This window comes from Terrapene carolina, unplaced genomic scaffold (genome assembly GCF_002925995.2).
Source record: "Terrapene carolina triunguis isolate 2854851 unplaced genomic scaffold, T_m_triunguis-2.0 Scaffold58, whole genome shotgun sequence".
NCBI lineage: Eukaryota > Metazoa > Chordata > Testudines > Emydidae > Terrapene > Terrapene triunguis.
In genome coordinates, this window is record NW_020664409.1 from 15561063 (window position 1) to 15575187 (window position 14125).

The window sequence follows — 14125 nt, forward strand, 5'->3', positions numbered from 1 at the left end:
AACAGATGAAGATTATGAAAATAATGTAGAACTGTACAAGCATATCAAAATGACCACAACAGCATCAGAGCCTAAACAGCAATGCTTACAAAATGTTTGCAGATTACTAAGCATCATTCATTGGGATGTGTCAGGTGAAAGCAGAAGTTTCCTTCCAGTCCCTCGTACGGTAGTTCTCACAACAGAGAAATACAGTTATCAGTATAGTAAAGTCAGAAATAATTGTACGTAAAACCTGCAACTGGCTCTACTTTATTTATAACTAAGCACTCGGTGTAACTGTGCAGCTTATATAACTATTTCTTTCCTAGATCAATCAAGGTTGGAAGAAAATAAGATTCAATAAAGTGAAATTCAGAAGAATCCCCAAGAAGAAAAGGACAACTTCCGAACCACAACTCCCTCTTTTTTCTAATGGTCAGCTTGCTTAACCGAGGCTGTAGATCATTTATTCACCTTGCTGAGGTAACTGCCAGACTCAAAAGGTACCCTGAAGAACAAAAAAGGTACCCTGAAGAACAGTCTCACGGGAGTTTAAAGTAATAATAGAGAAGATTGTTTGGGATCAAATTTATATCTGATAGCAAAGAAAATGTTTCAGCAAGAACATATTCAAGCCACCTTTGAAAAGAACAAGCAATTCAAAAGCAAAAATTATGACCTTTAGGAGAATTTGCATAATCATTCCCCCATCCAAAAAAACCCAAAACAGTTGTTAAATATACCAGAAGAGACCACCTACAAATCCAATCAAGCCAAGATGAGGTAACGCAGTATCTTTTTCCCTAGACAAGGGTGCTAAAATGTCACTATGACTGAACATAATCCATTTCACTTCATGGTTTTAAAGTAAAGGGATTATGGACATCCTGAACAATTTCCAAGAAATCCTGAAACAATCTCAAAGTTTCAAACAAAGTGCTCAGAAGGAAGATCTGTACAATCCAAGTTGTTGTTGGGTCACACTGAAGTATTAGGCCCTGCTTGTGAAAGAAGTTATGGACTGAATATAAACTGAAGGTATAACAAGGAGTATCAGAGACTCACATTGGCCTGCTTAATTTCTTGTATTAAGATCATATTTCAACAGTTAAGATTTTAAAGGAATCTGGGAATTCAATACAGCAACTTCACCTTCAGCATCTTCAGAACAGTATCTACTACTACTGTACTTCTACAGTGCATCTATTTTATAGATAGGGACCATAAGGGACAAAGCAATTATGTGTCTTACCAACCATGTCTACACATGAAGTCTGTGACAGAGCAAGATATAGAACACAGATCTCCCAGACTCTCAGTCCTGTGCTTTAATCAAAAGACCATACTCCTCTCCTGAAGACCTTACATATCTTCTTCCTTCACCAGACATGGAATAGGGGATATTTGGAATTGAGTAGAGTCACAGGGGCCTATTACCTGAGAATCCCTGTTCGCAGTGTGTTGTACCAGTGATGGTCTCAGGATATCAGAAAGACAAGGTGTGTGAGGTAATTTCTTTTATTTGGCCAACTTCTGTTGGTGAAAGAAAAGCTTTTGAGCTTACACAGAGCTCTTCAGTCCCTCTCAGTCCTGGATGAGATGCTATACCACTTGCAGCATGACGATCAATTTGTGAAGCTTGCTCTTTCTTGGCTTGAGGACATTGTCCAAGAAATTTTCTTTCACTTCCACGTGAAGTTATTAGAGAAACACTCTGGAAATCAGCTCATTATCAGAAAAAAAAAGTCTTGCATATAAGGACCACAGACAAACTATAGTATCCCATGGGAAATATGGCATTTGAATTTTCAGTCATGATCTGGAGTCTTCACTTCCAAAACTGACATCCTTTAAATGGTAACAATTTTCTGGCAAAGGACTGCCTCTGAACCTCCAAAGAGGTCTTCAAATGAAGAGGAATGGAGCATTCACATGTAGAAGCTATCAAGAAAAACTCAGTGCTTCATCATTCTTGATGTTGTCAAAACCAGCTCAAGTGAATAATGGATTATGGTGCTGGCCTATACTGCCCTCAGGGGAGGAAATCAAAACTCTTTAAAAAGTCTGAATAATAAAAGGAAGGAAATCTATCTGAACAAAACAGGCACCCTGTAAAAGGCTGTGATCCCTACAAGAAAAATGTAATGTATGATCCTGATAGGCATCTATAGACCAGCGTAGGTCTATGTCTGTTCTCTGAAAAATACAGAGGGTGGTTGGTTGTTTTTTTGAAGTAGTAATTATGAAAATGTCAGAACACTCCAACATTGTTTTATTAAGAAATTAAACATTTAACCAATATATTTAACAAGAATTACAGCCTATAAATACCAAGGAAAGAAAATGTCTGGGGCTCAGATATCCTACCTAATTGGCAGGAAAAAGTAACTGAGGAGCATGAAGCACAGATGCAGACATAGGGAGAGGGTCGACCAATTTAACGCATGCATCCGCGCATATGCTTACCTACCTGAAATTCAAAAAAACTGAAGGGCTCCAGGATCTTCAAGGAAACTTCAAAGAGTTGGGAATCTGTGGATGAGATTCCAAGTAGAATAGGAGAAGTCTTATACAAATGAGATTTTTATTACGTTTTATAAAACATATTGGGCAGCATAAATTTCTGTGGTAAAAATGAATATCACTAGGACTCCAAAAAGACAATTTTTTTGGAAAAGAGCATTTACCAATCTATATTTGCCAAATGACAAGGAACACACAGAAACCAAAGCATAAATTACATAATACTTTGAGATGAAAACTGCGTACTTTCTCAATTTGAAATGAATGACCAAATCGGAAAATTAACAACTGGAGAAAAATCAGTAATTCTGCCATTTTTTTCCATTTGGAAAGATCTCAGATGAGATGGCCAATCACAAAATTCCAATGGACTTTAATGGATCCAGACTGGGCCTGTTTAATAAATCTAGAGACATTAATACCTTCTCTCAACTCTTATTTAAAATGCATTGTAACAAAGTATCAAAATCAGCAAAACAAAATAAAATATCCTAAATTGTATAACACACTGAGTAATAAGAGGCAGTTATATTTTTATAAAGGGAGCTATTTAACAAGACAAGGAATCAAATTTAAAATTGAGGAAATGAAAAACAATAGTAAATCAAATCATTTACGTGTAATTAGGGAGCATCAATAGGTATTATGTAATTAAGGTTGAAACTAAGTGCCCATAAGTCCCAATTTTAAACCACTCCTCAGTCACAATCAGAAACTGATCATCTTAAAGTTTTGCATACCACATTCTACATTCCACAGGTATTTTTCTGGAAAGTTTTGTAAATATCAGAAAAAGTTTTCACATGACCCATTAATGACCACAGTTTTAAGTCGGGAGCTGCCCGGGCTTCTCGCCTACCCGCCAGGAGCAGTGCCCTGAATGGGGAACTGGGCAGGCACAGCCCGGCTGGGAGCAGGGGGCAGCCAGCTCTAGCTGCCCAGCTTTCTTGTCAATTTATGCTGGAGCCCTGAAATTGACAAGACAGCCAACAGCCAATGTAAGTAAGGCAATGTCTATATAGACACTGTCACCCTAACTATACCGAAGTAATACCTATGCCTCTTGTGGAGGTGGAGTTATTATGTCTGTAAAGGCCTATACTTTAAAAATTTAGGTGTATTCTTATTACTTAGCTAGTTATAAAGGTATACAAGAAAGAATCAAAAGCACTGTCTGCCGGTGTAAGGGCCTTCTTTTACTGTGACAGTCTGAGGCCTTGTTCTTAGGCTAAGGCCTTCGGCTAAGCAGCAGAGGCCAGCCATAAACCGGAAAGTGTATGGTCACATCCTTACATTCCAAACTAGTCACATTGAAATAAGGTGCTATTGGGCTGTTAGGAATACAATCGTGTCCTAATATTCTTATCACCTCCAAAAAAAGGAAAGAGCCTAAAAAATGTAAAAGGAAACTTAGTTTAATAGCATCCTGTCTGGCAAGAACTCACTTATCAATAGCTGGAATGTAAAATCCTCATTTCTGTATTGTTCTATCACTGTAGTCTCTACTTCCCTATTGTTTGTCTGTATAATCTCTATCTGGTTCTGTAATTGTTGGGTGTAAACCAATTAAGGTGGTGGAATATAATTGGTTAAATAATCATATTACAATATGTTAAAATTGGTTAACCTTCAGTAAAATAATTGGTTATGGTATAGCTAAGCACAACTCAAGTTTTACTATATAGTCTGCAGTCAATCAAAAAGTAGGGGGGAAAATAGGTACAGGGAATGGGGGTGGGGGAATTGAAATCATGTTTCGCTAAGGGGGGGAATGGGAACAGGGACACAGGCAAGGCTCTGTGGTGACAGAGCTGGGAAGGGGGACACTAAAGAAGGAAATTGGAATCATGCTTGCTGGAAGTTCACCCCAATAAACATCGAATTGTTTGTACCTTCGGACTTCGGGTATTGTTGCTCTCTGTTCATGCGAGAAGGACCAGGGAAATGAGAGGGTGAAGAAATAAGCCCCCTAACAGGCACTTACATCAGCAGGACAAGGCGGTAGTCTGTACTTAGGTTAACGTAAGCTGCCTTACGTCAACCTAAATGAGTAGTGTAGACCAGGCCGGAGTCAGAAATAGGGGTAGGAAATCAGGTGGAAGTATGTCAGGGCAGAAGTCTAGGATGAGATATAGTAGGGGGTATTAGAAGACTGGGGACTGGGAGGTACATGGAGCAATGGCATGAAGTAGTGCTCACCAGTCTCCAAATGAAAGACACTGGAGAATATGGGATGAGGACAAGAGAGATGGGCAGGACAGGCAGAGCAACCATCCATTATAGGTTGAAAGGGACCTAGAGGTACAGAGGAGATAAGGCATGGAATGGTAGCAGGGCAGAGAGGACAAAAGGACACACAGGTGCATACAAGAGACTAAAGTGAGGTGTTGAAAGGGTATGGCATGTTTCAGAGGTAAGAAGAGAGATGCATACAAGGAGACAGGGGAGTACAGAGGTCTTCGGTGGGACATAAGAGGTATTGGAGGAGCCCCCAGGAGATCTATCTGAGTTGAGAGGGGCAAGAACGGAGGGAACAAGGAACCAAAAGGGAGGGAAGGAGTTTATCAACCTCAGAAACTTCTAAAACCTTTGAACATTAAAAGTTTGATCTCTAGTAAAAAGTTCTTGAAGTTTTCTATGTGGATAAGAGCCTTCCTGTAATCATCTGCATCATCCACTACCCACCCCATATCCCATCCAGGTATACATTTCCCCATTACACACCTCTCTCTTCTGGACTTGCTGAAATTTGCAAAAGATGAGCCCCATTTTGGTGGGCCTTGTAAAAGAACAGAACTTCCCTTCTGCAGATTTTATATGACAACCATATTAAAAACTTTTGGCGCTCACTCAAAGACATGACCATTGCTGAACAAAAATTTATTTAAAAAGAACTGAAGTTGAAAGTAAGTTCCGGTGGAGTCTAGAGAAAAGACGGTTACCTACCTTTTCATAACTTGTTCTTCGAGATGTGTTGTTCACGTCCATTACACATTAGGTGTGTGTGCGCTGCATGCACGGACATCGGAAACTTTTTCCCTTAGTGGCTTCCGTCGGGTCAGCAGGGGAGCCCCCTAAAGTGGTGCCTCCATGCCAGTGCATATATGCCCCTGCCGACCCGACCCCTCCCCCCAGTTCCTTCTTGCCGGTGACTCTGACAGAAGGGAAGGAGGGTGGGAAGCGTAATAGACGTGAACACCACATCTTGAAGGTAGGTAACCGTCTTTTCTTCTTCGAGTGCTTGTTCACATCCATTCCACATTAGGTGACTCACAAGCTTACCATAGGAGGAGGGTAGGAGTCATGGAGCAATTGATTGGAGAACAGCCCTGCCGACTGTCGCATCATCTCTAGCCTGCTGATTGACTGCGTAGTGGGCTGTGAATGTGTGCACTGAGGACCAGGTGGCTGCTTTACAGATCCCCTGGATCGGGACCTGCACCAGGAAAGCTGTGGAAGATGCTTGCGCCCTGGTCAAGTGGGCCGTGATCACCAGGGCTGGAACCTTGGCGAGTTCGTAGCACATGCAAATGTAGTCCGCAATCCATGACGATATACACTGCGCCGAGACCAGAAGACCTTTCATTCTGTTGGCTATGGCAACAAACAACTATGTCGACTTGCGGAAAGGCCTAGTCCGCTCCAAATAGAACGCCAGAGCCCTTCAGACATCCAGAGTGTGCAGGCTACGGTGACTCGGGTCCATGCGTGGTTTAGGAAAGAACACTGGCAAACAAATGTCCTGGCCCATATTAAATTGTGAGACTACCTTAGGGAGGAATTTAGGGTGCGGCCTGAGTTGCACCATGTCCTTACAAAAGACTGTACAAGGCGGTTCCGAGGTGAGGGCCCTTAACTCAGACACCCTCCTTGCGGATGTAATGGCCCCCAGGAATGCCACCTTCCAGGAGAGGTGGAAGAGAGAGCAAGAGGCGAGGGGCTCGAATGGAGGGCCCATGAGCTTGGAGAGTACCAGATTTAGGTTCGAGGGTGGGACCGACGGGCATGAGTAAGGGAACACGCTCTCCAGTCCCTTGAGGAACCGCACCACCATGGGGTTAGAAAACACCGAACACCTGGATTCCCCTGGGTGGAACGCTGAAATGGCCACCAGATGCACCCTGATCGAGGAAGGGACGAGACCTTGATGCTTGAGGTGCAGGAGGTATTCTAGGATGACTGGAATGGTGGCCTGGAGTGGCTGTACCTGCTTAGGCTCACACCAGCAGGAGAATCTTTTCCACTTAGCTAGGTAGGTCGCCCTAGTGGAGGGTTTCCTACTGCCAAGGATAATTTGCCTTACCGGAAGAGAGCACTGGCTCTCCATAGCGTTCAGCCACAGAGTTTCCACGCCATGAGATGCAGAGACTGCAGATCCGGGTTGAGCAGGCGCCCGCAGTCCTGCGTGATGAGATCCCGGTGCAGGGGCAGGGCAATCGGGGCGGACACTGACAGCTCTAGCAGGGTCGTAAGCCAGTGTTGACGAGGCCAAGCTGGGGTGATCAAAATGATCGTCGCCTTGTCCCTGCGAACTTTGAGGAGGACTCTGTGGATGAGTGGGAGCAGAGGAAAGGCGTACTTCAGACTCCCGCCCCAAGTGATTGCGAACGCATCTGTGACCAAGCCCGGACTGTGGTTCAGGAACGAACAAAACTGCGTGGTGGCAAAAGAGGTTCATTTGGGGAAAACCCCACTTTTGGAAGACCGATTGCAAGATGTCCAACCTCATCAACCACTCGCGCATGCAGTATGACCTGCTGAGGAAGTCCGCCAGATCGTTCCGCGCTCCCGGGAGGTACGACGCTTCGAGATGGATGGAGCGGGCTATACAGAAGTCCCACAGGAGAAGAGCCGCGCGGCAGAGGGGAGAGGAGCAGGCTCCGCCCTGCTTGTTTATATAAAACATGCCAGTGGTGTTGTCTGTCAGAACTGTCACGCTGTGACCTTCCAAAGTAGTGTGAAAGGTTTGGCAGGCTAGACGAACTACCCTGAACTCCTTCACATTGATGTGGAGCAACACTTCATCCCTGGACCACGAGCCCTGTGTCCTTAGGTCCCCTAAGTGAGCCCCCCAGCTGAGGTCTGACGCATCTGTCACTAGCGTCAGAGCAGGCTGCGGTGCAGTGAATGGGGATACCCTCGCATACTACTGTCCGATTCAGCCACCAGCGCAGGGAGTCCAACATCTGGGCAGGAACCGTCACGACAAGGTCTAGGGGATCTCTGCCCGGGCAATACGACCAAGTGAGCCAGGCTTGTAAAGTCCTGAGCCTCAGCCAAGTGTACTTGACCACGTAAGTGCACGCCACCCTAGGAGCTGCAGACAGCATCTGACTGTGGTAGTGGGAAACCTTAGCATTGAGTCTACCACGCGTTGGATGGCCAGAAATCTGGGTTCCAGGAGGCTCGCTCGCGCCTGCGCCGAGTCCAGCACTGCCCCGATGAACTCCAGCCTTTGAGTTGCTATCAGGGAAGACTTGGGCACACTATGAGGAGACCCAGCCTGCGGAATGCGTCCAGGGCCACCGTCACATGGGAACAGACCTCCTCTTCAGACTAACCCATGAGGAGCCAATTGTCAAGGTACGGGTATACTCGTATTCTCCTCTTTCGCAGAAAGGCTACTACTACTGACGTGCATTTTGTGAATGGAAGGACCATAAACTGGTAATGGTGCTGGTTTATGGCGAACCGCAGGAATAACCAGTGAGCTGGGTGAATGGCGATATGAAAGTACGCGTCTTTCATGTCGAGGGCAGCGTACCAATCCCCTGGATCCAGGGACGGGATAATAGTGCCCAGGGAGACCATACGGAAGCGGACCTTGACTAAGAATTTGTTGAACCCGCGAAGGTCTAAAATGGGCCGAAGGCCCCCCCCTTTGCCTTGGAGATAAGAAAATAACGGGAGTAAAACCCTTTCCCCCTTAGTTCCCGAGGGACTTCCTCCACCTCACCCGCCTCGAGGAGCGACTGAACCTCCTGCATAAGGAGTTGCTTGTAAGAAGGGTCCATGAAGAGGGACGGGGAAGGGGGGTGGGTAGGAGGGAAGGAGAACTGCAGCGTGTATCCCACTTGTACCATGCATAAGACCCAACAGTCTGATGTTATACGGGGCCACGCATGGTACAAGTGGGACAACTGGTTCAAGAAACATGGGGAAGGATCCGGGAGTTGGGTTGGTACACTGTCCTCGAGCGCACCTTCAAAACCCCTGCTTATTGCCAGGCTGGAGCTTGCCCTGGCCCTGGTTAGGCGTGTTGTTCTGCCTGTGCCTATTGTCCCTGCTCCTGCCTGGTACTGCCGTTGCTGAGGCGGTTGAGGCTTGAACGGCTTCCCAACTGGGTTTGCATTCCCAACGACTTGAGGATAGCCCGGGAGTCTTTGAGGCTATGCAGCCTGGCATCAGTCTGATCCGAAAAGAGGCCAGACCCTTCGAAGGGGAGGTCCTGGAGGGTATTCTGGACCTCTGGCAGGAGGCCCGAAGCCTGAAGCCACGCTGAGCTTGATCGTTCTGGCTGCTGCATCTGCCGAGTCCAGAGAGGCCTGTAAAGAGGTCTTGGCTACTGCCTTTCCCTCTTCTACGAGGGCCGTAAACTCAGGCTGAGAGCACTGGGGCAAGCGGTCCTTAAATTTTGAAACTGCCACCCAGGAGTTAAAATTGTGCCTGTTCAGGATCGCCTGCTGGTTTGCAATCCGTAACTGGAGGCTCCCAGAGGAGTAGACCTTCCTTCCGAAGAGGTCCAAATGTTTAGCCTCCTTGGCCTTGGGAGCCGGGGCTTGCTGACCATGACACTCCCGTTCATTAACGGCTGAGACGACCAGAGAACGGGGGCCAGATGACAAAAGAGGAACTCGTAGCCCTTGGAAGGGGCAAATTACTTCCTCTCTACCCCCTTGACCGTTGGTGCGCTGGAGGCTGGGGTTTGCCAGACGGTCTTGTAGTTGGTCTGGATTGTCTTTATGAGCGGGAGCGCAATTCTGGAGGGACCCTCAGGGCTTAGGATGTCCACCATAGGATCCTCCTGCTCAACCGCCTCCTCCGCCTGTAGGCCCAAGTTCTGGGCAACCCTGAGGAGCAGCTCCTGGTGCGCCCTGTGGTCGATCGGAGGTGGTCCCGACATCGCAGTGCCCGCCACAGCCTCGTCTGGGAATGATGAGGAGGTGAGGAGCAGCTGTGCCTCCTCCACCTGCCCTTCTTGCTCCTCCATATAGGCAGGGGGCACATCTGGGTCCTGCCGGGTTGATTGTCCCCGGGACGGCACCGGGCTCGGCGTCGCTTCTGCTCACCGGTGCTCTGGAGAAGCGTCTGGCGGTCTGGACACCGTGGCCTCCTTAGCTGTCAAGGGGTGCCTGCGCGGGGACCGGGACCGATGCACCAAATAGCCGGACCTCGAAGCTCTGGAGGAGGTCCCTTGCTGTTGATGATAGGCCCACAGGATCCAAAAGGGCCATTGTCCTGGTGGGCCCCATTGGGGTTGCCACGCAGCCTGGGGCTCCCTGCCCGCTGGCGCCCTGCGGACGTAGCTGAAGCGTCCTGAGTCGACCTTGGACTCCGACCTCGATGGTCAAGGCGGTGCCATGGCTTGGTGTTGTCGGGAGGCTGCAGAACAGCTCCTCACCGACCGGGATCGGTGCTTTCTGCCCGGGGCCGGAGACCTCGGCCTTATGTCCCTTGGGTGCCGACCTAGTGATGGCGCCGGGGAGCGGTGCGCCAACGGGGCAGGTGCCGCATGCTGGCTCAGTTCCTGTGCTCCCAAGTCCCGCTGAATCAAGGGCATCTGGGAGTCCACGGAGGCTGAGCTTGACCGGGACCGGCGCCGGCAGCGGTGCCGGGGCGGTGACCTCGAGCGGCGCACCATTGCCAGCTTCCCTCTGGATGGCACCCTTGGTGATGGTCCCAGAGGCTTCTCCTTGTCAGGGAGGGGGCTTGCCGCCGACAGCTCAATGAGGTCCTTTGCCGCCTCAAAGGTGTCTGGTGTGGAGGGCTGTTCTAGGATCTCCTCCAGCCCTTCATTGGCACTCAAACCACTTAGCCCGGGGCTTGACGGGCCTGACAGAACCACTGGTGCCGGTGTATGTCCTGGGGCCGCACTGCCCCTCTGAGTGCCCAGTTCCTTGGAAGGCACTGCCTTCTTACGCGCGTAGCACCCCTGTCGCCTTTTGGCTGCCCTTTCGACCGTGCCGGAGAGGTCAAATAGTGTCGGGACCTGTCCTGCTTCCTCGGTGCCACAGGCTTATGGTGCCCCACCGGCGCCGGATCACGGACTGACGCCGGGGCACTACGCGCTGAGGACGCCGGCGCTGAAGCCGGACGGTCCGAGGCCGAAGGTTGCAGCGCGGCCTCCATGAGTAGCTGCTTGAGGTGAAAGTCTCTTTCTTTCTTAGTCCTGGGCTTGAACGCCTTACAGATCTTGCAGCGCTCAGTCTGGTGCGCTTCCCCCAAACAACAGAGACACGAGTAGAGGGGATCACTAATCGGCATAGGCTTGCGGCACGTGGCACAAGCCTTAAACCCATGGGCCTGCGGCATGTCCCGCAGCCTGGGGCTGGTGCTGGAAGCAACTTCCAGACACCTCTAACAAAGGAGGCTTAAGAATCTAACAACTAAGAAGTGCTAACTACTGATAATTGCTAACTACTGAGAACTGCTACAACTGTGCTAAGGGATCACTCGCAAGCGAGCGAGCGAGTTGTTCCAATGCCGCCACGGACGGTAAGAAGGAATTGAGGGGGGGGTCGGGTCGGCAGGGGTATATATGCACCGGCATGGAGGTGCCACTCTAGGGGGCTCCCCTGCCGACCCAACAGGAGTCGCTAAGGGGAAAAAAGTTTCCAATGTCCGTGCACGCAGCCCGTGCACACCTAATGTGGAATGCACGTGAACAAGAACTCGAAGAAGAACATGCAAAATTATTATGCTTCCTTTAAAAAGGTATTTTACAGCTTCAAAAAGCTCTAATGTTAAGGTATCTAAAATGATTAGTTCAGGGATCCAGCCAGTTCTTAATGTTATTATCCTTCCCTCACTCACTCTAATACCACCAGATTTACACTACTTGCCCAATCTTGATAACACCCCCCCAAAATTTGCAAAAATGCATGTAAACATCAAAATAATAAATTAATAGGAGATTTTTGACTTTTGCATATACACCTCTACTCTGATATAACGCTGTCCTCGGGAGCCAAAAAATCTTACCGCGTTATAGGTGAAACCGCATTATATTGAACTTGCTTTGATCCACTGGAGCGCGCAGCCCCGCCCCCCCAGAGCGCTGCTTTACCGCGTTATATCCGAATTTGTGTTATATCGGGTCGCGTTATATCGGGGTAGAGGTGTATTTTTGCAAATTTTAAAGGGCACTGCTATGGCAGTATGTAAATTTGATAAACTAATGCTGTGCATTTTTAATACCTGGTGCTTTTTCATCAATAATCTCAAAGTACTTTACAGACATTAAGTAAGCCTCAACGCCTTTGTTGTTTAGTTGAGACAGAAGATTCTGTGAAGACTGCTCATGGTCACTCAAACTAGGAACAGAATACAAAATGCCTGACTATAAATCTCATGCTGTAACCACTAGATAGAGATCATTTTAAAGGAAAATCTAGATAAGTTTAAATAGCCAAAAACTCAATTTTTTCAGATTACAAGGTCTATTTTCAAAATAGTTAAGATCAGGTTTTCAGTAGGTCTCTTTTTTGTGCATGCACGAATGGGACAGCTAAACACATGGTTACCCATATTCTGTGCGCACAGAATTGAAGCTTTTAATAATTCTAACACTTTAGGGCCAAATTTACTAAGAGCTGTAATTTTAAAATGTTTTATCTATAACTAACCTTGTGATAACCCTTGCTGATCAAATGACTGCTGTGTTAGAGTTTGCTGTTCAAATTGATTGATGTTCTCCTGTAAAGCATGTTGGGATGTCACAAACCTATCTGAAATCAGGAACATAAATTCAAAAAAGAAAATGTAAATTAATTAGGTAGATATACAATTAGTCAGAAGTAAATTTATTTAATATGTCATTATTCAAGCTTTTAAAATCTTTTTATTTTAAATTTATCTGTCAGGTGCAGTCCTGCAGATTTAAATCTTTAGGTGTTGTATTGGTTTTTTTAAGTTTTAATTTTTTTAATCAACTCTATTGATCAACTGCGAACAAAAATATCTCATTTAACCAGATCTACATAACTTTCTGATACTGGCAGTGGCAACTAACACAAGATTTTGTATTATTTCCACCAACTGTGCATGTGTGCTTTGATAACAACCTGAAAAATTGTGCTGGAAGATGGTGATTTAGAAAGAAAATGTTTGTATAAAGTATTACATAGCATATTTTTGTGATATATTGTTTAGATTTGTTTGCCAAATAGAAATGGGTATGGGTTAATATACAATATTTTATATGTCCCAGTATATTTTACACAATTATGAAGGGTAAGAAAAATTAAGTCATTTACGTAAATTTTAAGTAATTATTGTACAATTTTACAGAAAGTATATGTTTTTCTAAACCATTATTTCAGATGTCTTAAAACCAAATTCATAAAAGTTTTCAAGATAAAATAATTTAAGAACTTCACGTAAAACTGATTTTTTCATTAGTGTAGTTTTTGATGTTCTGAATATATACCTTCATCTTGCTCTAAAGGTTGGTCAGTCAATTGTTGTCCCAGTCCTGTTTCTTCTGTGGCTACCACCTGCTGCTGGTCTAGTTCTAAAATAGCTTCCTGATCTGTTGTGACAGCTTCTGGCTGCTGCAACTCATCACTTTCAATCTCAACTTGCATCTGAGTGGAAACATGAATGCTCTGCTGATCTACTGTTGAATCATCTATTGAAGCAGCTTGCTGGTGCTGCTGAAGCTGCTGTGCAAGCTCATACCTGAGAATGAAAGGAGAGATCTTTTATTAGCAAATGATGCACACACACCTAGACACTATTTTAGCTCTTTATATGACCTTTTTACTATTTTATCATCATTGTACTAAAGTAGTGCCTAGGAGCTTCAGTTATAGACCAAGACTCATTATGTTAGATGCTAACAAGGGCTTTTTCCTAATTAATTATGCCAAATTACTCTTAACTCTTTTAGAACCCAGATAACAATACATAGCTCCTATATCAAAGCTAGGTTTCAAGGAAGCTTTAAGGATGAACTACTGCAATGTACTGACAGAGTTTAAAAAAAAAAAAAGTTTTATACCTACCTATGAGTTTTCATGTGCTTTTTGCAGTTTAATGAAGTTTTGAATGTTTTTTGACAATATGGACACATATACGGTCGAAGATCATTATGGATCCCCATGTGTCGCCTGAGGCTACCACCAGTAGTGAAGGCCCCATTACATATAAGACACTTAAAAGCTTTCAATCCAGTATGAGTTCTAATATGCGCTTTTAGCACTCCAGCCGAGACAAAACCTCTTCCGCACTGAGAACACTTAAATGGCTTCTCACCAGTGTGTGATCTTTTAAAAAAGATAAAAAAAAGCAAAAAGCACAAATTGGGTTTGATTTCTCAATGTCATTAACAGCAAAATAAGAAAAAACATAACCAAAGAGCATCTAACATTTTGTTCAACAAAACCTGAAAATATAAGTT

The 14125-nt window shown here is 45.8% G+C and overlaps 1 protein-coding gene across 1 annotated transcript in view; it reads right to left on the reverse strand.

The window, feature by feature from the left end:
- ZNF236 (zinc finger protein 236) overlaps window positions 1–14125 on the reverse strand; it is a 195418-nt gene that overhangs the window by 93851 nt on the left and 87442 nt on the right. Inside the window, exons 14-16 of the mRNA XM_024212120.2 lie at window positions 13731–13991; window positions 13154–13404; window positions 12351–12452 (exon numbers count right to left, since the gene is read on the reverse strand). Of these exons, the coding sequence (XP_024067888.1) occupies window positions 12351–12452; window positions 13154–13404; window positions 13731–13991 (614 nt within the window). The remainder of the gene's footprint in view (window positions 1–12350; window positions 12453–13153; window positions 13405–13730; window positions 13992–14125) is intronic.